This window comes from Ahaetulla prasina, chromosome 16 (genome assembly GCF_028640845.1).
Source record: "Ahaetulla prasina isolate Xishuangbanna chromosome 16, ASM2864084v1, whole genome shotgun sequence".
Taxonomy (NCBI): Eukaryota; Metazoa; Chordata; class Lepidosauria; order Squamata; family Colubridae; genus Ahaetulla; species Ahaetulla prasina.
In genome coordinates, this window is record NC_080554.1 from 11700928 (window position 1) to 11724418 (window position 23491).

At 48.5% G+C, this 23491-nt stretch overlaps 1 protein-coding gene across 6 annotated transcripts in view; it reads right to left on the reverse strand.

Annotated features, from left to right (window-relative positions):
• The window catches only part of DENND1A (DENN domain containing 1A), a 290292-nt gene extending 267919 nt beyond the window's left edge, over positions 1-22373 (reverse strand). For 4 of the 6 annotated variants that reach the window (XM_058159046.1, XM_058159045.1, XM_058159047.1 and 1 more), the window contains exons 1-2: positions 22106-22373; positions 2623-2687 (exon numbers count right to left, since the gene is read on the reverse strand). In XM_058159046.1, the coding sequence (XP_058015029.1) occupies positions 2623-2687; positions 22106-22142 (102 nt within the window). In that variant the 5' untranslated portion in view covers positions 22143-22373. The remainder of the gene's footprint in view (positions 1-2622; positions 2688-22105) is intronic. The other 2 variants (XM_058159048.1, XM_058159049.1) reach the window with 1 other exon arrangement.
• Between the last annotated feature and the right edge of the window lie 1118 nt (positions 22374-23491).

Below are 23491 nucleotides of genomic sequence, written 5' to 3' on the forward strand. Positions count from 1 at the left end.
AGGAAGATGCTATTAGAGAGAGGTCAGAAACTGGAGTAGGGAGTTCTTAGTTAAACCAAGTCTATCCCCATTATTCTAGCAGGAGCCCAGATTATGGCTTAGAGAGTTAGACTAAGGGCCAGTTCAAATGCAAATGGGCCCATTCTCTCAAACAAGGATCAACTCCCTCGGAGTTAATCAATTTCCTGGGGGAGAATTCGTCTCCTCATTCAACCCAGCGTTATGTTTAGAAGAGACTCCAGGCTGCCAGCTCCTCTTTTAAATGCCTTTGTTGCACACCGGGGCTGCGGCTGTATGCCATTTCTTTTATTAATCCCGGGGAACATTTGTCAAGGGAGAGGGGGGGGGAAAAAAGAGAGCTTATAACAGCTTTATTCCGCCCGCTTTAGAAATACTTTCTAACTCGAGCTGGCGTTTGTGTGCAGATTTTTGTCTCATCATTTTAAAGAGGGGAGGGGGGGAGAAAAGAAAGGAAGGTTTTACCTACACTAAACCGTTTTTTTTAGCGCTATTCCTTGAAGCTACCCGTGCCGAGAGAGAGTTCTGTTCAGCATCTCACACAAACACACACAAAAAAAAGAGATAAAACGATAGGTCCTTGCCTGGCGACACCAAAGATCCCATCCCGCTTTCTGATGTGTCTTTTTTGCACATGGGTGCACACACCCTAACACATCACCCTCATACAAAAGCTCCCCTTATGCAGGAGAATCACACACACACACACACACACACACATTTTTCTCACACAAGAGAGAAAAAAACCCAGCCATTTTTTTGATAGTTTTTTCTTCTTCTTCTTCTTCTTTCAAAAGTTCCCGGCTTTGGTGACTTGTTTTGATCAGTCGCTTTAGACTAACAAATGGACTTTTTTTTCCCCTTCAAATTAGGCACCGACGTCCCCCCTTAACAAGGGAGACCTTTTGGCAAGAGGCTCCAAGATCGGTGGATTCAGACAAGGCTCATTTCTGGCCCATGACATGTGGGAAATTTCTTTTACAAAACAGAACAAGCCATTAGAAAGAGAAGGGCAGCTGAAGGAGGACCAGGCCAGGAGGGCCTGTTGTTCCCACTGCTGTTTTTTCTGCGAGGTTATCTCCACCCTTTATCTATAACGATGGATCTCTTTCTGAGGAGAAAAGATTTTATTCCAGGCTGCAAAATATCAAAGCTAACAAGGCCGAGGTTTTTTTGGGGTGGTGGTGAAAAAGAGAGAGACACACACAGAGAGAGAGAGAGAAACGGAGCATGCACAAAGTTTTAGACACACAGACACACACAATTTTGTCCTTGGGGGGGTCTTAGAAACAGCGGGCCGAGGACTTAATAATTAAAAAATAATAATTGACTGTGCTGAAATGGATAAACCATCATTGGAATTGAAAAGAATGACAGACGGAGTATTATGTATCGTGGGAGAAAGGGTACAAATGGATCGAAAACGGAAGAATAAAACAGACTCAGACATAGTTAAAATTTGATGAATAGAATATTAAAAACTTGGTAGTGATATCTAGTGGAATCGGTCACAGTTCTGCACAAAAATTTTCTTTTTGGTCTTTTTGTAATTTTGTATTGTTGTATTTTTGTTTTGGTCTTTTGGTTTGCTTTAAAACAACTTGCCTTCAGAAGTTGTGAATGCTCCAACACTGGAAATTTTTAAGAAAATGTTGGATAACCATCTGACTGAGATGGTGTAGGGTTTCCTGCCTGGGCAGGGGGTTGGACTAGAAGGCCTCCAAGGTCCCTTCCAACTCTGTTGTTATATAAAATTGTTTTAAAATTAATAAAGTACGGGGGGGGAAGAAACGGCGGGCCTGAATGGGTTACTATTTCCTATCATTTCGTAATCATGTAAGAGCTTATTTTCTAAAGGCAGCCTGTTTCTAGAGGCAGCTCCGTTGCAGCGCCTAGATAGCCACCTGATTTTTATTTGGGGAGGCGCAGTCCCTGACCTACGACCGTTCAAAGTTACGACGGGGCTGGAAACAGGACTGATCCTCACCGCGGATCAGGGACCACAACCGGGTCCCTCAAGCCAGAGAATCAAAATTGAGGGGCTTGGCAATTGGCACGTATTTATGACAGATGCAATGTTGCTTGTTCACCATTTGCAATCTTTTTGACAAAGTCAGCAGGAATTCGCTTAATAAGCACCGAGTTCACGTTAACAACTGCCGTGATTCGCTTAACGGCCGTGGCAAAGGAAGGTTGTAAAAATCCGGCGGTACTCAATTCGGTTCTCAACTCAAAAATTACCTGTCTCCCTCACCGTGGCTAAGCGAACCTCGTTCCACAACGTCAGCTGGGCCGTCTAGACATGTGGGACTACAACAAGGTGGCTCAGCGGCTAAGACGCTGAGCTTGTCGATCAGAAAGGTCGGCAGTTCAGCGGTTCGAATCCCTAGTACAGGACTCCTGCGTGAGCAGGGGGTTGGACTAGATGACCTCCAAGGTCCCTTCCAACTCTGTTACTGTTAAAAAAACCCATGCTAGGTACCAGAAGTACCAGGTGAGTATAAGTAGGCATCGTTGGGCTCAAAGGGCCCTTCTGGAGACCTTGTTACCCTCCTTTGCTCTGAACAAAACCCCTTTAGAAATAATTCAGCCAAGGGACGTTACCTGTGCCTGCCGCCAAAGGGCAGGTGGCCTCCACGTAGACTTCAAAGGTGGTCTCCGGGTTTTGCCTGAAAGAGAACAAAAGAGGGCTTTTTCAGAAGGATTCATCCGCTATGGGTTCTGGTAAAATCCTGCAAACCGAAAGAGTTTTAAATTAGGCGACAAGGGACTAACTCCTGCCTTCTCCAAACGGGAGCTGTCCAACATGGCTGAGCATTGCAGCGAAAGCTGGTGAGAGTTTTGCCTTTTTGTTTTTGGGTAGGGGGGTGGACAGGGGGATCCTGGGTGATCTTTAAGATTCCAGTGTTTGTCTCTCCAAACTCATAAGCTCAACCCCAGCACCAGGTCTCTGAGTTTCAATCAACCAACCAACCAACCATCTTCCTTCCTTCCCTTCCTCCTTTCCGTCCTTTCCTCCCTTCCTTCTTTCCTCCCTCCCTTCCTTTCCTCCCTTCCCTTAATTCCTTTCTTCCATCCCTCCCTCCTTTACTTTCCTTCCTTCCTTCTTCCCTGCCTCTCTTCCTTTCCTCCCTCCCTTTCTTCATTCCTTCCTCCTTTCCTCCCTTCCCTTCCTTCCTTCTGTCTTCCCTCCCTCCCTCCCTTTCCTCCTCCTTTCCTCCCTCTTTTCCTTCCCTTCCTTCTTCCCTCCCTCCCTTTTCTCCCTCCCTCCCTTCATTCCTTCCTTCCTTTTCTTCCTTCCTTCTTTCTTCCCTCCCTCCCCTCCTCCTTCCCTCCCTTTTTCCAAAAAAATGTGGGTCATCCTTCCAAAGGACTGCTTTCTAAAAGTTCCCTGACCAACCCCCCGCAACGACTGTCCAATCAGTCCACTCTTTGACCAGGGAAGAGTCAACCCCCAGCTCAGCCCAGCAAGATCAATGTTTTCTCAATTTCAGCAACTCTTAAGGCGTGTGGACTTCAACTCCCAGAATTCTGCAGCCCGCCAGGATTCTGGGAATTGAAGTCCTGACCACTTAAAAGTCACCAAGGTTGAACAACGGAAGTTTCATGAATTTGTTCTGGTCCTCTAGAGCCAAACCTCGATTGGACGCAGATTGATAGACGGCCAAAAAGAAGCGCCCTTTTTAATGCAGTAAATACGTTTGGATTTTGCAATGCATTAGAATAGAATAGAATAGAATAGAATAGAATAGAATAGAATAGAATAGAATAGAATAGAATAGAATAGAATAGAATAGAATAGAATAGAATAGAATAGAATAGGAGTAGAGGAGAGGAGAGGAGAGGAGAGTACAGTACAATACAGTACAGTAGAATAACAGAGTTGGAAGGGACCTTGGAGGTCTTCTAGTCTAACCCCCTGCTTAGGCAGGAAACCCTACACCACTTCAGACCAATGGTTGTCCAATCTCTTCTTAACAACTTCCAGTGTTGGAGCATTCACAACTTCTGCAGGCAAGTTGTTCCACTGATGAATTGTTCTCACTGTCAGGAAATTTCTCCTTAGTTCTAAGTTGCTTCTCTCCTTGATTAGTTTCCACCCATTGCTTCTTGTCCTGCCTTCAGGGGCTTTGGAGAATAGCTTGACTCCCTCTTCTTTGGGGCAGCCCCTGAGATACTGGAAGACTGCTATCATGTCTCCCCTAGTCCTTCTTTTCATTAAACTAGACATGCCCAGTTCCTGCAACCATTCTTCATATGTTTTAGCCTCCAGTCCCCTAATCCTCTTGGTTGCTCTTCTCTGCACTCTTTCGAGAGTCTCCACATCTTTTTTTACATCGTGGTGACCAAAACTGGATGCAGGATTCCAAGTGTGGCCTTATAAAATGGTATTAACACTTCACATGATCTTGATTCTATCCCTCTATTAATGCAGCCTAGAACTGTGTTGGCTTTTTTGGCAGCTGCTGCACACGGCTGGCTCATATCTAAATGGTTGTCCGCTAGGACTCCAAGATCCCTCTCAGAGTTACTACTATTGAGTGAGATACCACCTATGCTGTACCTGTGCATTTGGTTTTCCTCGCCTAAATGCAGAACCTTCCTTTTATTCACCCTTGAATTTCATTTTCTTAGATAGCGCCCAATGTTCAAGTCTATCAAGATCCTTCTGTATCTTGAGCCTATCTTCCAGAGTGTTGGTTATTCCTGCCAGCTTGGTGTCATCTGCAAATTTGATGAGTTCCCCATCTATCCCCTCGTCCAAATCATTGATGGAGAACATTAGGTTCTTATCACTCATTCAATAAGCAAAAAAAAAAAAAATTGATAAAGCACTTTGAAATCTAAGGAAGAAACAGAGAAATGCCCGCATCCGGGCCCTGCCTCAGGACAGCCAATTCTAAAAATTGCCAGGAATCTGTAAATGGGGGTCAAACCTGCCTGCTTGGGAGGGGACAGATTGTTCCAAACAAGAGCAGCAGTAAACTTAAAACAATGGTTTCCAAGCCTCGAGCGCAGCCCCCAGAAACTCAGTTAACCTGCAGGAGGCATTGAATCAAAGACAGAAAGAGCCCTCAAAAATGCTGAATTAGTTCGTGCAATTCTGAGCAGAGAATGGCGGCCCAGGAAGTCAAAAATATGACACCAGCTGTTGGAAGATTTATCCTTTAGGGCAGCGGTCACCAACTGGTGGTCCACGAGAAAATTTGGGTGGTCCCCAGAAAAATGATTTGCATTTTTTATATTGCACGAAATCAGTGGTACTCAAACTACGGAACCTGGGACGGATACGTGCAATGAACGTTTCTGTTGCTGCAGAGAGTCTCCCCCTTTGGGGTCTTTTTGTGTGGGTCAGAGGAGGGCAGAAATTCCGACTTGGGGTCTGCTTCAGCCTCCTGGTGTGGGGCTTTGGGCAAAGGCTGGAGGGAAGCACCGCTGATGGCAAAGAGCCGGAGGGCCTCATTCCAGTGGGACCGCCTCATGGCCTGGAACTGGCTGACCATCTCAGTCCATTGAGCCTCCAGGTGCTGGTACCTGGCCTTGCACTCCTCAAGGTCTTCCCTCTGCTTAGAAAGCCTATGCTCCTAGTCCTCGGTGAGGTGCTTCTCCTGAGCCTCCTTCTCAGTCAGATCCAATTTGAACTGAGCCAACTCTTTCTCCTGGTGGTTGCTTAGCTCCAACAACTGCTTCCCGTTGGGGTCCTAAGGAGCCCGGGCGGGCAGGCGAGGAGTAGCGAGTAGAGGCTGGCAAGGCGCCCCTCAAAATGAGTGACATCAAGTTGGCCACACCCACCCAGTCACATGACCACCTTGCCACGCCCACACAGCCGGTCATTAGGCAAGATCATATTAGTTGTCCGCGGGATTTAACATTACGAATTTAGTGGTCCCTGAGGTCCAAAAAGTTGGTGACCCCTACTTTAGAGAGGGCAATTTTTTTCTGGAAATCCCGAGTCCAACTGGAGAGAAAAACAAAATTAAAAAAAACCTTTGCAAACGATGGCGGTCTTGAAGGAAGGGAACCGACACAAGCAAAACGAGACTCCTGGTGTTTGCAGGCACGTTCGCCTGTTCCAAACCCCCCCACTTTTCCCTTCTAAGCCCAAGAGTTGACGATTAATTATTGCAACACATTATTTAACAGTAGCTATAATTAAACCCAGGCAGCTTTTCAACACCTGCTGGAGTAGTTTTAAAAATGGGCCCACAACGCTCGTGTCCTGTTTTCATTTGAGCTAAATGCAGGCGCTTTAATAGTATTTTCCCAGCCTGCTGCCGAGAAGTCGCACGAAACCGGGTTGCCTGTTCAGGATTGCAGCCACTCTCAACTTTCACAAGTGGGGCACTGGAATCAGAATAGAGCTGGAAGGGACCTTGGAGGTCTTCTAGTCCAGCCCCCTGCTCAAGCTGGAGATGCTAGACCATTTAGGACAAATAGCTGTTTCAGTCTCTTCTTAAAAACCTGCAGTGATGAAGCACCCACAACTTCTGGTGGCAAGCTGTTCCGCTGGTTAATTGTCTTCACTGTTAGAAAGTTTCTCCTTAATTCCAGGTTGCTTTTCTCCTTGATCAGTTTCCAGCCGTTGTTTCTTGTCCTGCCTTTGGGTGCTTCGGAAAATAAGTTGACCCCCCTCTTCTTTGTGGCAGCCCCTCAAATACTGGAAGACTGCTATCCTGTCCCCCCTGGTCCTTCTCTTCTCTTGACTAGCCAAACCCAAATCCTGCAACCATTCTTCCTATCTTTTAATCTCCAGGCCTTTAATCATCTTAGTTGCTCTTCTCTGCACTTTTTCCAATGTCTCAACATCTTTTTTTTGTAATGCGGTGACCAAAACTGGACGCAGCATTCCAGGTGTGGCCTTACTAAAGATTTATAAAGTGGTACTAATACTTAAGTGGGATGTGGTGGCTCAGCGGCTAAGACACTGAGCTTGTCGATCGAAAGGTCGGCAGTTCAGCGGTTCGAATCCCTAGCGCCACGTAACGGGGTGAGCTCCCGTGACTTGTCCCAGCTTCTGCCAACCTAGCAGTTCGAAAGCACTTAAAAAAATGCAAGTAGAAAAATAGGGACCACCTTTGGTGGGAAGGGAACAGCGTTCCGTACACCTTTAGCATTGAGTCATGCCGGCCACATGACCACAGAGACATCTTCGGACAGTGCTGGCTCTTTGGCTTTGAAACGGAAATGAGCACTGCCCCCTAGCCCCCTAGAGTCAGGAACGACTAGCACATATGTGCAAGGGGAACCTTTACCTTTACTAATACTTAATAAGGGGCAAATAAGGGGCCTCTGTGGCTCAGACTGGTAAGACAGTCTGTTATTAACACAGCTGCCTGCAATTACTGCAGGTTCTAGTCCCACCAGGCCCAAGGTTGACTCAGCCTTCCATCCTTTATAAGGTAGGTAAAATGAGGACCCTGATTGTTGGGGGCAATAAAAGCTGACTTTGTATATAATATACAAATGGATGAAGACTATTGCTTGACACAGTGTAAGCCGCCCTGAGTCTTCAGAGAAGGGTGGGATATAAATGCAAATTATATATATATATAAAAAAAACACTTGCCCAGATGCTGAAGCTATGTTCCCTCCATTTTTGGTCCCCCAATACCCACGACTTCCTTAATTCCAAATGTGGCTACGCCCTGAGAGAGTCCGAAGGCTGGGGGGGGGAGGAGAAATGTGGATTTGCAAGACAGGAGCAAATATAAGCCAATTCAAACCCCCCACAAAACGAACATACAATCCTCAATTTACTTAAAGGTGATCCTCATCTTGCAAATCTTTTGCTTAGTGAGTTCAAAATCACAGCAGCGCTGAAAGGAGTGATTTACGACCGCTTTTCGCTTTTACAGACCCCATGATCAAGTGATCCAAATTCGGAGGCGTGATAGCTGACTCACATTTATGACGGTCGCAGTGTCCTGGGGTCGCGCGATCCCCTTTTGTGACTTCCTGACCAGCGAAGTCAAATGGGGAAGCCAGCTTCAATTTACAGCCGTGTTAACACTTAACAAGGACTGCCTGCGTTTTTCCATGAGCAAATCTCGTTTGGTTTTGTTTTGAATTTAGACCTAAGCCCGTGATGGTGAACCTATTTCACGTGTGCCAGAGCCCTCTCTGTGGGCACACGCGCTGTCACCATCTGCTCTTCCGGGTTCCGTTGCACACATGCACACCTGGTCTGACACACATGCACACTGGCCAGCTGCTTTATTCCAGGTTTTGGTGCTTTGGCGTGCACATGCTCCAGTTGGTGCTGAAAAGATTAACCATCACTGATCTAAGCCAGGGATCAGCAACCTGCGGCTCTGGAGCCGCATGTGGCTCTGGAGCCACATGTGGCTCTTTCACCCTTCTTCTGTGGCTCCCCGTCACTCAAAATATGTGTCACAACTACCAATGTGCGACACCTACTGGCACACGATTTATTGAGCTTTTCAACCAACCATGGATAAATCCAAGAAAAGTTTCAGAAGAAAACAGAACACTTAATTCAACTACTTATGCTAGTTTTGTGGCTGCTCAAGAAATAGTCAAGCACAGGAAGAGTTTTGTGGCTCCCGGTGTTTTCTTTTCTGTGGGAAACGGGTCCAAATAACTCTTTGAGTGTTTAAGGTTGCAGACTCCTGACCTAAGCCATCCTGTTGTGACTCCGCCCCCCGAGCCTGTCCTCATGGAGGAGAGTGAGGGAGACGAGCCAGCAAGGTCTCCCTCGCCAGGACCCTCCTCGCTGGCAACACCCCAAGTTCCAGCTGCAGGCCAGGAGGAGGAGCTGACAAGGCCTCCCTCTCCCGCACCCTCCTCCTCCCTGGCAACGCCTCAAGTCCCAGCTGCTGACAATCAATCCTGGATTGATCCGAGGCAGCGACGAAAAGCGTGCACAGCAGCGGAAAAGGTGTGGCAGGCTCAGAGATTGCTGAGTCACTGAGCCACACCCCACAGGGTATAAAAGTGGGTGGAGCTGCCATGTGGCCCTTGTGACAGACAAAAAATGGTACCAAGGATGCACTGCAGCTCGGTTGTTGGAGGGTAAAAGGACATTGTCAGTGAGTTTTGGCAACAGATCTTGGACATGAGATAACGGACTCAGAACTTGGCAGGCCTTTGCACCGTCACTGCCAAGTATTTCCTCAACTGAAGAAAATCAGGTCTGTAGCAAATAAAAAGACTGGGAGACGCGCATCTTTGCGTTTGCTCTGTGAAGTGGGGAGGGGGACATAACACATCCCGCTTAGGGTGAACGTTCGTACAAAAACTCCCACCTGGTCCATTTCACGCAACATTTCCAAAATTCTTGGTTTAGGTATATGCCTAAAGGGAGTGTTGTGCCTCGTCCTCCCTCCTCTCCTCAGCCGGGCCCCTCCCGTCTACACCCGGGCCTGTTAACAGACTCGGAGTCTGATAATGAAGATGAACAGCCTGTCATGCCTCCAGCCCCCGGCCCTGGCCCCATGCCCAGACAGGATGTCAGGAATGAACAAACAAACCTCACTCCAGGGAGCCAGCCACGTGCTGGAATTACCGACAGCAGATCCAGCTGAAGAGAATTCACAGTGGGAGGATCCTCGCTTCCGGAGATATGAGAGGCGATGCCAGCAGAAGGAAGGGAGTGGCAGGCCTGGATAAATGCTGAGTCATGGAGCCACACCCCACAGCCTATATAAAGGACCTGCTTGTGGCATTCCAACCTTGAGTCAAGCAAAGTCTCATCTAGTTTGTTGAAGTCACAACTTGGACTCCTGCCTGTCCTGAGAAACCTGAAAGAAATTTGGCAAAACTGCAGAGGCTTCGTGGCCATGCTTGATACGGACTTCCTAGACCCAGTCGTCGGAGTGGGAGTGGGACACGACAGGGAGCCCTAACACACCAAGATAAGTCGCTTAAGGCTGAGCTGCATGGTGGCACACCGGATTTAAATCCGTCTCCAACCTCATCTCACTATATTCAAAGCCATCTGATGCTACTATTCATTCTCCTGCAAACCTGTTTGTTTTCATAAGTGCTTGAATTGGGGGGGGGGGAAGCTAGCTTTTCAAAACCTAGACTCCGAGACACAAAAACCATATTCTCATCTTTCGAGAAAGCTAACACTTCAGCGGAGAATTTGTTAAGCTCTTCAGAAGCGTCTCATAATATTGAGGGTGGTGGGGAGGGAGGGAGGGAGGAAGGGGCTTCTGACGTATTGCGAATGCATAACGCATTACTAAGCTTGTTGCTTTGGGGGCCAAAAACCCGACAAGCTAATTCCAGATGGCTCTTTTGGGCTTTGCAGCTCAAAGCTTTCTCGGGCCTTTGCAGGAATTCTCGAGTCCCCTTCTCCTTCGGCTTTGAAATGTCAAGTAGCCCTCAATGTGTCAAGCGCCGGGGAATCAGGAAACCCAGGCAGTTCAAATAAATATATAACCCTAACCCCTCCCCTTTCCTCCTATTTATTCCCCTACCAGGGAGGGGCCAGTCAACGTCCACATTTGTTTTGCTTCCCGAGCCAGGTGATTGTCCTCCGTTGTTCACCTCTCTTATCTGCTCTGCGCATACTTGCATCTGGAACAGGCCCCAGCTGTTCTTCCTCCTCACTCATCTCAGCCTCCAAAGGCAGCTGCCTCTCCAGTGGCTGGGAAACGCCGGACGGCCCTGGCTCTTATCTCTGCATCCGATGCTGAGCCTTCCCCCGACTCCAGAACTGGCCCAAGTCTTTCCCCAACCTCCTCATCGTCATCCGAATCTGTTGTGGTCCGCCAGCAACCTGCAGAGCTGGCAGTGGAGTCAGAGACTGAGGAGGCTGGGGAGGACAATGGGTCAGTTCTGGAGTCAGGGGAAGGCCTAGACGAGGGCTCTGCGTCGGAGGCAGAGATGGGGCCAGGGCCATCTGGGAGTGATGCACAGACTCCAGAGCCTCCAGAGTCGGATGTCAGAGAGGCAGAGGAACAGGAGGAGCCTGTTCCTAGTGTACGCATGTGAAGAGCTGCCAGAATGCAAGAGCAGCTGAAGCAAAAAGGATGACTCGAGAGTAAGGCCACTCCCATAAGGCTTAAAAGAGCAACAAAGGCTCTTGGGCTCTTTGTAGGAAAGCAACGTTGCTACAATGGTTTCTTGTCAGTGTTTCTTGTTTCTGAACTTCCTGGCGCTTTGCCAAGAAAAGCCTTTGGCAGGGTGCCAAAGAAGATAAAGGTTTGTGATAAAGCCAAAGGACTTTTTCTGAAAGACTTTGTTTTGGACTTAATTTGGATTAAGCTGAGAATGAAGTAAATTCTCAGCTGTTCTAATAAAATATGTTTCTTTAGGACTGATCGCATTTGGTAATAACTACTTGGGCCTCGGTCACAACAGAGTCTGTTGGCAGCTGGCAGGCCACAACACTCCCCTTCTGGCTTAAATGGCAGCGTTCTTGACCTAGAATCCAGGGGATTTTATGATCCTCAAGAAACAGAGATAGATCTCTTTTCCCTTCCATCCAGCCCTGACGGGTTCAAGCAACCACCTTCATTCTTCCCTCCATTTCTCCATGCTGAAAATCAATGCCACTGACCGCCAAAAAAAAAAAAACAGCTTTCGATGTGGAATTTCCAACTGGAGTTTATTTCCAGGATCAGCCACATTTTGGCCCCCATCTCCTAGCAATTACACATCTTAAAAGGTATCACAAAAAAAGCATCGTCTCCGGCCGTCAGGTTTCCAAGCTACTCTCCTGGTCTCCACCAGGGAAGAATTCACACTGGCTGTGTTGCTAAACAACCTTCTGGCTTGATTATATCACCCAGGCAATATTTGACATTATCACCTTGGACTCGCCGTTGTGCTTTGTTCACTGAAATGCAACAACCCCCAGTGGAAGAGGGGGGAGAAAATAATAAGCAGAGAATAAATTAAAGAGTAAAGATCCTTTAAAACTTTGTCAAAAAGGAACCTCTTCATTACCCGGAGAGTAATAATAGGAAGAAAGGCAGGAAGGAAGGAAGGAGCAAAGAAAGAGCAGGGCAGGGAGGGAGAGAGGGAATTTAACTTCTCAAGGCAAGGAATTTAACAGAATAATAGAGTTGGAAGGGTCCTGGCAGGTATGGATAATGAGAAAAGGATTACCTACCCCTGTTTATTTCCCAAATAATATTTTGAGCTTCCATGACTTCCCTCGCCTGCAAATGGCTTACTTTTGACTGGTTTATTATTTTTTTTAAACTGGCAGATTCAAAGCATTTCCCCCAAATCTGCAAAATCTTCGCTTTACCGGTTCCCATCCCCCAATTTAGCAAAGCTTCTATTCTGTAATATCATACCTGTAGGAGGAGGGAAGAGGAAGAGATGAAGACAGCTATGGGGAAGGAAAAGGAGATAAAGGAGGAGGAGGAGGAGGAGGAGGAGGAGGAGGAGGGGAGGAAGAAGAAGGAGGAAGGGAGGGAGGAGGAAGAGGAGGAGAGGAGGGGGTGGAAGAAGGAGAAGGAGAAGGAAGAGGAAAGGGGAGGAGGGGAAGAAGGAGGAGGAGAGGGAGGAGGAGGAGGAGGAGGAAGAAGGAGGAGGGAAGGAGGAGGAAGAGGAAGAGAAAAGAGGAGGAGGAGGAGGAGAGGGGGTGGAAGAAGGAAGGAGAAGGAAGAGGAGGGAGGGGAAGAAGGAAGAGGAGAGGGAGGAGGAGGAGGAGGAGGAGGGAAGGAAGGAGGAGGAGGAGGAGGAAGGAGGAGGAGGAGGAGGAGGAGGAGGAAGAAGGAGGAGGAAGAGGAAGAGAAAAGAGGAGGAGGAGGAGGAAGAGGAGGAAAGGAGGGGTGGAAGAAGGAGAAGGAAGAGGAGAGGGGGAGGAGGAGAAGGGGAGGAGGGGGAGGAGAAGGAGGGGGTGGAAGAAGAAGGAGGAGAAGTAGAAGGAAGAGGAGATGGGGAGGAGGAGGAGGAGGAGGAAGAAGAAGGAAGGGGAGGAGGGGGAGGAGGAGGAGAAGGAGGAGGAGGCAGCAGCTCTGTGTCAAAGTTGAGAAGCCCAAAGATAAAGTCCTGGGTGCAAATTCTGCAACACAGGAAATCTGAGACCAAAGGAACACAGCAGGTCACGGAGGGGCAAAGTCACATCAGTCGAATCAGAAATCAGATTTAAGCTGACAAAAAGATTTTTTAAACAGCTGACATCTTGAAAGTTTCACACATCTCTCTCCCTGCGAAACTCTTCCCCAGAAAGCCCTAAAGTCGTAGCTCATGTCAACGAGGACAACGCAGTGTTGCCCCCCCCCAAAAAAAGTCTCCAGCTCACATCCTTCCCGTTCTGTGATTCAGCAGCACCAAGCGATGAAAAACAGGATCTTGAAACTAAACTCATCTTTCCCAGGAACCCAAAAACTGGCCCTCGCTTAGCAGCCCTCCAAGCGGAATTGGAATTGGATAAACGAAATAAATTAAAAACTAAGGCTACGGGTTCTTTTCTCAGATGTAGGCTCGGTTGATGCTTTCTGGAGAACGAAAGGCAGGAGATCCCTCAAGCCAATCCATCTCCCCTCTTCCCCACCTTTGAGATATTTTGGGAACTTGCTACCAACTTTTAAAATTGCTAAGCAACCGATTCGCATCAGATTCCGGAGAAACGTGTATATTTGCGTTACAGGCAGCCTGACAGCAGGAAAGGAAAATAAGGCAGCAACACCTTGAACGACTAGCTGGGTGATGAGTTTCAAGTAGAAATTCCCAAAACTTGCAGGGGGAGAAAAAAAATGTCCCCTCCTTAATTCATATGGATTGCTTGTTAATTTCCCCATCTTGAAAACAATTTGATCACCATTAATGGCCGGCAAATTATCAGAATAAACTAAAGCTTGCTGTGTAGTCTCACTCAGGGGTCTCCAACCTTGGCAATTTGAAGACTTGTGGACTTCAACTCCCAGAGTTCCTCAGCCAGCAAAGCTGGCTGAGGAATTCTGGGAGTTAAAAGTCCACAAGTCTTCAAATTACCAAGGGTTGGAGACCCCTGGTCCCACTCATTGATTGCCCTGAAAATCTAATAAGGGGTTAAAATAGGGGTGGGCTGCTGGGGGTTCGGGAGAACCTCTAGCTAAGATTCTGTGCAGTTCGGAAAACCCCCAAATCCCATTCCTGGCTGGCCCTGCCTGCCCCTCCCCTCCCAGGAGTCCCCACACAGCCTGTTCTGGATGCAGGTGTGTGCCAGGCTCAGGGAGGGTGAAAAATGGGCCTATCGGAAGTTCAGGAAGGCCTCCAGAGGCCCTCCGGAGCCTGGGGAGGCCATTTTTACCCTCCCGGAGGCTCAAGGAGCCCAGGAAGGCAAAAAGTCCGTCCCCCCCGCCATGGTGCAGGCCACGCCCACTATAGCCACACCCACCCAGCAACCGGGCAGAGACCCCCTTGCTAAAAGTTTTGAAGCCCACCCCTGGTTACAATCCATCGGAGACATAGGATAAAACGCCAGTTTTTGGAAATAAAAATAGACTCTTCTTTAAAAGACTGGAATAATGTTCAATTGTCTTCGAGCAATAGACAATTGTCTCTATTGTCTTATACAGCAATCACTACCAGAGGAAGTTAGCACCCATTCTTCTCTCCTAGAAGAATGAAATATTCTAGGAAATATTTAAAAGGCAGAATATTACATTTCCCTGGATGAGAAATGGAGAAATGTGGGTTTTTTTTAAAGGCAGGAAGCTGACTCACTCTTAAGAGCCCCCACCCTCCTCAATAGCCCACAGCGATGACAGCACTTAAGAGATAAAAGAGATAGCTAGGACTATTCATAAGCAAATGCCCTCACCCAAGTTCCAACAAGGGTAGGATTAGCCCTCTCTACTCATCTAGCAAGAGAACTCACCACATGGCACCTGGGGAGATTGCATCACCCAGCAAGGCTCAACCAAGCCTGGGACTCAAAAGACAATCTACAGAGTTACCCCTGCACGACCCCATGGGAGTCTGACAACCAATCAGAATAGAAGCTCAAATTCAAAGCCCAACAGAGGGTATAAATCCATCTATCTATCTCACCCATGTGCTTTTTTTGCCCAGGATCTTAAAACCATGTGGCCCCGTCCACCATTAAACCATCTTTCCCAGTGTCTTTCTCCCCACTTGGAACTGAACCCAGGTGGACATTTCTTCCAACATTACAATAGAAAAGCAAGAGGTTTTTATATGGGACAACAGGACCCAGCTAAATGCAAAGTTCCACGCGTTGTAATCAAACGTTAAAAGTAAATAAGGTTAGGGCCCCCTGCAAGAGGGGAGATGTATCGGGGAGCCACAAGGCAGAAGACTCTCTCTTATCACCCCAGCCTTTACAGATCTAATATTATGGGATGGTGCAGATTGGGGAACGCCGTTGACTCACTCAAGCACTGGAGTCCAGCAACATCTGTCTATCAGGACCTTAGGAAGCACTCAATACAGTAGTGGCCAAAATTGTGGAAACCTTTTGGGAAAAGTGTATTTTTGAGGTTTGATGGCTAATGACACCACTTTTTGGGGGGGGGGAGTTTCACTGCTGGAATGGCCTGGGAATAGCCCAGACTTTCACCCAATTGAAAATCTATGGATTTTCCAATTAAAGAAACTTGTTAGTCAGAAACGACCCAGCAATAAAACCCAGTTAATAGAAGCAATCATTCAATCTTGGTTTCACTTAGAACAGCTGCAGAACTCAAAGACTTGGTTCACTCCATGCGAAGACATTGTAAGGCCATAATTCATGCTAAAGGTTACCCAGCTAAGTATTCACTGACATGGGGATCATTTTTTGCATATCTCGTTTTTTCTATGATGATAATTTTTATATACCTCATTTTTTTCCAATGTTTCATTTTTCTTTATACTGTAACTGCTATTGCTAATAGCAAATCCTTCCTAAAAGTGATTGCATTACATTCTTGATTCAATTATTTTTCCATTGATATATAATTTGATGGTACTACTTCCATAAAACAGTGGTGTTATTAGCTAGTTTTAGAAATTATACTTTCCCCAAAAGGTTTCCACAATTTTGGAGCAAAATGCCCTCACCCAAGTTCCAACAAGGGTAGGATTAGCCCTCTACCCATCTAGCAAGAGAACTCACCACATGGCACCTGGGGAGATTGCATCACCCAGCAAGGCTCAACCAAGCCTGGGACTCAAAAGACAATCTACAGAGTTACCCCTGCACGACCCCATGGGAGTCTGACAACCAATCAGAATAGAAGCTCAAATTCAAAGCCCAACAGAGGGTATAAATCCATCTATCTATCTCACACATGTGCTTTTTTGCCCAGGATCTTAAAACCATGTGGCCCTGTCCACCATTAAACCATCTTTCCCAGTGTCTTTCTCCCCACTTGGAACTGAACCCAGGTGGACATTTCTTCCAACATTACAATAGAAAAGCAAGAGGTTTTTATATGGGACAACAGGACCCAGCTAAATGCAAAGTTCCACGCGTTGTAATCAAACGTTAAAAGTAAATAAGGTTAGGGCCCCCTGCAAGAGGGGAGATGTATCGGAGAGCCACAAGGCAGAAGACTCTCTCTTATCACCCCAGCCTTTACAGATCTAATATTATGGGATGGTGCAGATTGGGGAACGTCGTTGACTCACTCAAGCACTGGAGTCCAGCAACATCTGTCTATCAGGACCTTAGGAAGCACTCAATACAGTAGTGGCCAAAATTGTGGAAACCTTTTGGGAAAAGTGTATTTTTGAGATTTGATGGCTAATGACACCACTTTTGGGGGGGGGGAGTTTCAAGATAATCCTATTCCACTGCTGGAATGGCCTGGGAATAGCCCAGACCTTCACCCAATTGAAAATCTATGGATTTTCCAATTAAAGAAACTTGTTAGTCAGAAACGACCCAGCAATAAAACCCAGTTAATAGAAGCCATCATTCAATCTTGGTTTCATTTAGAACAGCTGCAGAACTCAAAGACTTGGTTCACTCCATGGGGAGACATTGTAAGGCCGTCATTCATGCTAAAGGTTACCCAGCTAAGTATTCACTGACATGGGGATCATTTTTTGCATATCTCGTTTTTTCTATGGTGATAATTTTTATATATCTCATTTTTTTCCAATGTGTTTCATTTTTCTTTATACTGTAACTGCTATTGCTAATAGCAAATCCTTCCTAAAAGTGATTGCATTACATTCTTGATTCAATTATTTTTCCATTGATATATAATTTGATGGTACTACTTCCATAAAACAGTGGTGTTATTAGCTAGTTTTAGAAATTATACTTTCCCCAAAAGGTTTCCACAATTTTGGAGCAAAATGCCCAACTCAGTCTAAACATCTGGTTGACTGGACGAACAAACATCATCATAATAAAATCTTGACTTCTGGCTGGAAGTGCACCCACAACCCCTACAATTCCTTGAGGACAACGCTACTTCTGCAAGTTATTCAAATTACTTCTGCAAGTTATTCAAAGCAATCCGTACCGTCAACATCTCCCAAACAGTCTTCAAGGGCAGATCCACAAAAAGTACTTTACAGCAGTTTAACTACAAATGTCCCCACGAGGAAAACCTTGCAGGAAAAGTTGCAGGAAAACCTCAGCTGCAGTTCCCGACCTCCTGAAGTCTCAAGTGGGAGAAGTGAATCCGGAACAACTCCTCGATTTTACAACGGTTCATTTAGTGACCGTTCAAAGTTTACAACGCCACTGGGGAAAAGGCGACATGACCATTTTTCACACCTTCGTTGCATCCCCACGATCGTAACGATCAAAATTCAGGCGCTTGGCAACTGATCCATACTTACGACCACTGGTCTGTCCCAAGGTCATGTGGTCAAAATTCAGGCATGTATGGGAACAGGCATGTATTTATGAAAGTTCCAATGTTCCAAGGATCATGTGATCATCTTTTGCAACCCATTTTGACAAGGAAAAGGAATCACTTAACAACTGCATTACTAAGTGATGACCCACTTAACAACGGTGGCAAGAAAGGTCGTAAAACAGGGCAAAACTCACTTAACAAGTGTCTCACTTAACAAGAGAAATTTGGGGCTCGATTGTGATCGTAAGTCGAGGACTACCTCTATTAGCTGTATTTTAACCTTGGCAGAATTCAGCTACTGGCTAAACTGAAGAAGTTGGATTTTAGGACTCAGGGGAGGCCGAGAAAACCCTACATCCACCAGACCAGGGGTCTGCAACCTTAAGCACTCAAAGAGTCATTTGGACCCGTTTCCCACAGAAAAGAAAACACCGGGAGCTACAAAACCTTTCCCCGTGCCTGACTATTTCTTGAGCGGCCCCAAAACTAGCATATGTAGTTGAATTAAATGTTCTGTTTTCTTCTGAAACTTTTCTTTTCTTTTCTTTTCTTGGATTTATCCATGGCTGACCTACCAGGGGTTGAAAAGCTCAATAAATCGTGTGCCGGGGGGGAGGGGGGATAAAGGACCGTGGTGGCTCAGGCTGTGAGATAGCCTGTTATTAAAACACAGCAGCCTGCAATTACTGCAGGCTCGAATCCCACCAGGCCCAAGGTTGACTCAGCCTTCCATCCTTTATAAGGTAGGTAAAATGCAGACCCAGATTGTTGGGGGCAATAAGTTGACTTTGTAAATATACAAATAGAATGAGACTATTGCCTTACACCAGTGGTTCCCAACCAGTGTGCTGACCTACAGGGTGAGATCTTTGAGGTGCCGAACTTTTGAGCTACGGAGATTTTAAATATCTATTTCCTTATAAGGGTGCCGGGAACTTTTGAGCTACGGAGATTTTAAATATCTATTTCCTTATAAGGGTGCCGGGAACTTTTGAAAGGCTTTCCAAGGGTGCCTCAAACAAGAAAAGGTTGTGCCTCAAACAAGAAAAGGTTGGGAACCACTGCCTTACACACTATAAGCCGCCCTGAGTCTTCGGAGAAGGGCGGGATATAAATGTAAATAAAAAAAAAAATGTTGCACATTGGCATATTTTGAATGACAGGGAGCCGCAGCAGAGGGGTGAAAGAGCCACAGGCGGCTCCAGAGCCGCAAGTTGCTGACCCCTGCACCAGACTAAAGAAGGATTAAGAATGGATTCCTGAATAACATTTACAAGAAACCAAGGTTCAGAAACAAAGCTGAAAGACACAATTGTCCCACCAACATTTTTTTGCACAGAGGGGTGACAACCTGGGATCTTTTCTGCACAAGAAAGAGTGTTTTTGCACAAATAGAAGGAACACGAATTGAGGTGTCCCCTCTTCTTGCGCCCACTGCCCTCCGCTGCTCCGGGACCTCCACGCACAAAACTTCCACGCACAAAAAATCCCACGATGACCCACCCAGTCCACCCTATCCTGCCCCAGGGAAACCTGGGAGAATATTAGAATAGGATAACAGAATAACAGAATTGGAAGGCACCTTGGAGGTCTTCTAGCCCAGGGGTCTCCAACCTTGACCACTTTAAGACTTGTGGACTTCAACTCCCAGAGTTCCTCAGCCAGCTTTGGGAGTTGAAGTCCACAAGTCTTAAAGTGGTCAAGATTGGAGACCCCTGTTCTAGCCCTACCCACTGCTCATGCAGGAGACCTGCCTACACCATTCTGGACAAATGGCTCTCCAATCTCCAGTGTTGGAGCACCCCAACTTCTTAAGGCAAGCCATCCCACTGATTAAAGAAATCCCTCCTTAGTTCTAGGTTGCTTCTTTCCTTGATTAGTTTCCACCCATTGCTTCTTGTTCTACCCTCAGGTGCTTTGGAGAATAGCTTGACTCCCTCTTCTTTGGGGCAGCCCCTGAGATATTGGAAGACTGCTATCATGTCTCCCCTAGTCCTTCTTTTCCTTAAACTAGACCTACCCAATTCCAGCAATCATTCATATGTTTTAGTCTCCAGAGCCTTTAATCGTCTTAGTTTCTCTTCTCTGCACTTTTTCCAAACTTTCAACATCTTTTTGTTTTTGGTAACGTGGTGACCAAAACTGGACACAGTATTCCAGGTGTGGCCTTACTAAGGCTTTATAAAGCACTACTAATACTTCACGTGATTTTGATTCAGGTCACCCCTAGTCCTTCCTTTCTCTAGACTAGCCATGCTGAGTCCCTGCAACTATCTGCACTCTCAAAGGTGTTTTTTTTTCCCCAAGAGGCAACTGGGCTATTTTTTTTGCAGGGGAGAGGGAGGAGAGGGGTGGAGGAGGAAGAATGGGGAAGAGGTGGGGTGGGGAGGGGGAGGAGTGGGAGAAGGAAAAGGAGGAGTGGAGGAAGAGTGGAGGAAGAGTGGGGATGGGGAAGAGAAGGAATGAGAGAAGGAAAAGGAGGGGGAGGAAGAGGAAGAGTGGAGGAGGAGGAAGAGGAGGAGAGAAGGAAGAGGAGGGAGGAGGAAGACGAGTGGAGAAGAAGAGGGAGGAGGAAGAGGAGGAAGAGGTGGGGTGGGGAGGGGGAGGAGTGGGAGAAGGAAAAGGAGGAGTGGAGGAAGAGGAGGAGGAGGAAGTGGGGTGGGGAGGAGGAAGGAGGAGAAGGAAAAGGAGGGGAGGAAGAGTGGAGGAGGAGGAGGGAGGAGGGAGGAGGAAGAAGGGAGGAGGAAGAACAGGGAGGGAAGGAAGAGGGGAGGGGAGGAAGAGGAGGAGGAAGAAGAGGGGAGGGGAGGAAGAAGAGGAGGAAGAGGAGGAGGAGGAAGAGGAAGGAGGAGGAAGAAGAGGAGGAGTGGGGAAGAAGAGGAGGGGAGGAGGAAGAGGAGGAGGGGAGGAGGAAGAGGAGAAGGAGGGGGAGGAAGAGGAGGAGGGAAGGAGGAAGAGGAGAAGGAGGGGGAGGAAGAGGAGGGTGGGGTGGAAGAGGAGGAGGAGTGGGAAAGAAGACGAGGGAGGAGGAAGAGGAGGAGAAAGAAGGGAGGAGGAAGGAGGAGGAGGAAGAGGGGAGGGAGAAGGAAGAGTGGAAAAGGAGGGAGGAGGAAGAGGAAGGAGGAGGAAGAGGAGGTGGGGAAGAAGAGGAGGGAGGAAGAGGAGGAGGAGGAGGAGGAGAGAGGAGGAGGAGGAAGAGGAGGTGGGGAGGAAGAGGAGGAGGTGGGAAAGAAGACGAGGGAGGAGGAAGAGGAGGAGAAAGAAGGGAGGAGGAAGAGGAGGAGGAAGGAAGAGGGGAGGAGGAGGAGTGAGAAGGAGGGAGGAGGAAGAAGAGGGGGAGGAGGAAGAAGAGGGGGGGAGGAGGAGGTGGGGTGGGAAAGGGGAGGGGAGGAGAGGGGAGGGGAGGAGAGGAAGACGAAGAACTTTCTCTTCCCATCTCAGAAGCTTCAGGATCTGCCCTGCCAGGCGCCCCAGTCAGCCGGGCTCTGAGCTCTCTCGGCGGGCGGCGCGGCTTCTGCTCGCCCCCGATCCAGAGCGGCCGGAGCCCCCGCAAGGCAGCCAGGCCGGCCGGCGATGCCCGGAGGGGGCCCGGCTCCCCCCGCCTTGCAAAGACCCTCCCCCGCCCCCAAGGAGGAAGAAGAGGGGGGGCTTGGATCCAGAGCCCGCAAGCGGAGGGAGGCAGGGAGAAAAAGGCAAGGAGGCATCCGTCCCAGCCCACCCCCGGCCCCATCATCCCCAGCCAGGGCGGCTGGGAAGGATGGGGCGGTGCAGTCCAGTCCTCTCCATCGTCCTCAGTCAGGGCAGTTGGGAACGATGGGGGTTGCAATCCAGCCCGCCCCCATCATCCCCAGTCAGGATGGCTGGGAATGATGGGGGGAGGGTGCAGTCCAGCCCTCTCCATCGTCCTCAGTCAGGATGGCTGGGAATGATAGGGGCTGCAGTCCAACCTGCCCAATTGATCTCCAGTCAGAGGCGGCTGGGAATGATGGGGGGGGGGGTGCAGTCCAGACCCCTCCATCGTCCCCAATCAGCAGCGGCTGGGAATGATAGGAGCTGCAATCCAGCTCGCCCCCCTCGGCTCCAGGCAGGATGGCTGGGAATGATAGGGGATGCGATCCAGCCCTTTCCATCGTCCTCAGTCAGGGCGGCTGGGAATGATGGGGGGGTGCAATCCAGCCCTCTCCATCGTCCCCAATCAGCAGCGGCTGGGAATGATAGGAGCTGCAGTCCAGCCTAACGAGGGACAGGCTCTTCCCCACACAGCCCCTCCCCGTGCGCGCGCCCTTCCCCCCCCGGTCCTCCTTGGCTGGCGCGCCCTCCCTCCCTCCCTCCTCCTCCCCCCCCCGCCCCACACTCACTTAATGCGGGACCCCATGGCGTCGGAGGGCCCCGCATGGGCCCCGGACGGACTGTCGGGCGGGGGTCCCGGCTGGAAGGAGGGCGGCGAGGGGGGCGGTCAGTCACTCCATGCCCGTCCGGAGGAGTCAGAAGCAGAGGCGCGACCCGCCGACGGACAAGGCGAGCGGGCAGCGGAGGACCGGAAACGCGCGCGGGGACTGCTGGGAAACGTAGTCTCGCCGCCGGAAGGCTCGCCTCACACCCCCCGCCGCCCCTCTCCTCCCGCCTCGGGGGGGGGGGTCGCTACGCCCCCAGCCCCCCCAACACACACACACTCCGCCGCCCGAGCAAAGAGCGAGCGTTCTCCTGAGCGCGTGCAGAATGCCCCCCACCCCCCACCCCCCCAGCTCCGTCTTTTTCCTCGCCCGGGCTCAGCTTTCCTCAGCTGTTGAAAAGAACTACAACTCCCGGCGTCCCCAGCCCGCCGGGGTCGCTACAGCTCGATGGGAATTGCAGTCCGGCGGGCGTTGAAGGGGCGAGGGGAAAGGGAAGTGGGTGGGGGGGAAGCGGGGGATGCTGGGAAGTGTAGTCTCTGCAGCCCCCCCCCTCCGCCCGTCTCTCGGGGAGTGGGCGGCAAACTAGGGAAGGCGGGCCGGGGACGATGAGCGTTGTAGTACCCAGGGCCGCGGCTGCAATTCTTCCCAAAGCTACAAATGTATCCTCCAGTTGTCTATCCGGATTGTTTCCAGGTTTTTTTAATGTAACAAGGCAGAAGGGATGAAGGGAATGGAAACAAATCAAGGAGAGAAGCAATCTGGGACTAAGGAGAAATTTCCTGACAAGGGAGAACAATGAACCAGTGGAACGACTTGCCACCAGAAGTTATAAATCCTCTGCTCCAACGCTGGAGGTTTTTTACAAAGAGATACCTTATGCCACCAGACTTATACCTTATGCCTGGGCTTAGAACATTTAGAATTCCACATGACCTGAGTTTAACTCATAGAATCATCTATTGCAACGTCCTTCCTGTTGAAGACTACTTCAGCTTCAATCGCAACAATACACGAGCACACAATAGATTTAAGCTTAATGTTAACTGCTCCAATCTTGATTGCAGAAAATATGACTTCAGTAACAGAGTTGTTAATGCTTGGAATAAACTCTGTGGTCTCTTCCCAAAATCTCCAAAGCTTCAACCAAAAACTGTCCACTATTGACCTCACCCCATTCCTAAGAGGTCTGTAAGGGGCGTGCATAAGAGCACCAGCGTGCCTACCGTTCCTGTCCTATTGTCTCCTTTCATTATATCCAATTAATATAGTTATTACATGCTTATGCTTATACATTGTATAGTTATTACATGCTTATGCTTATATATACTGTGTGACAAAAATAAATAAAAT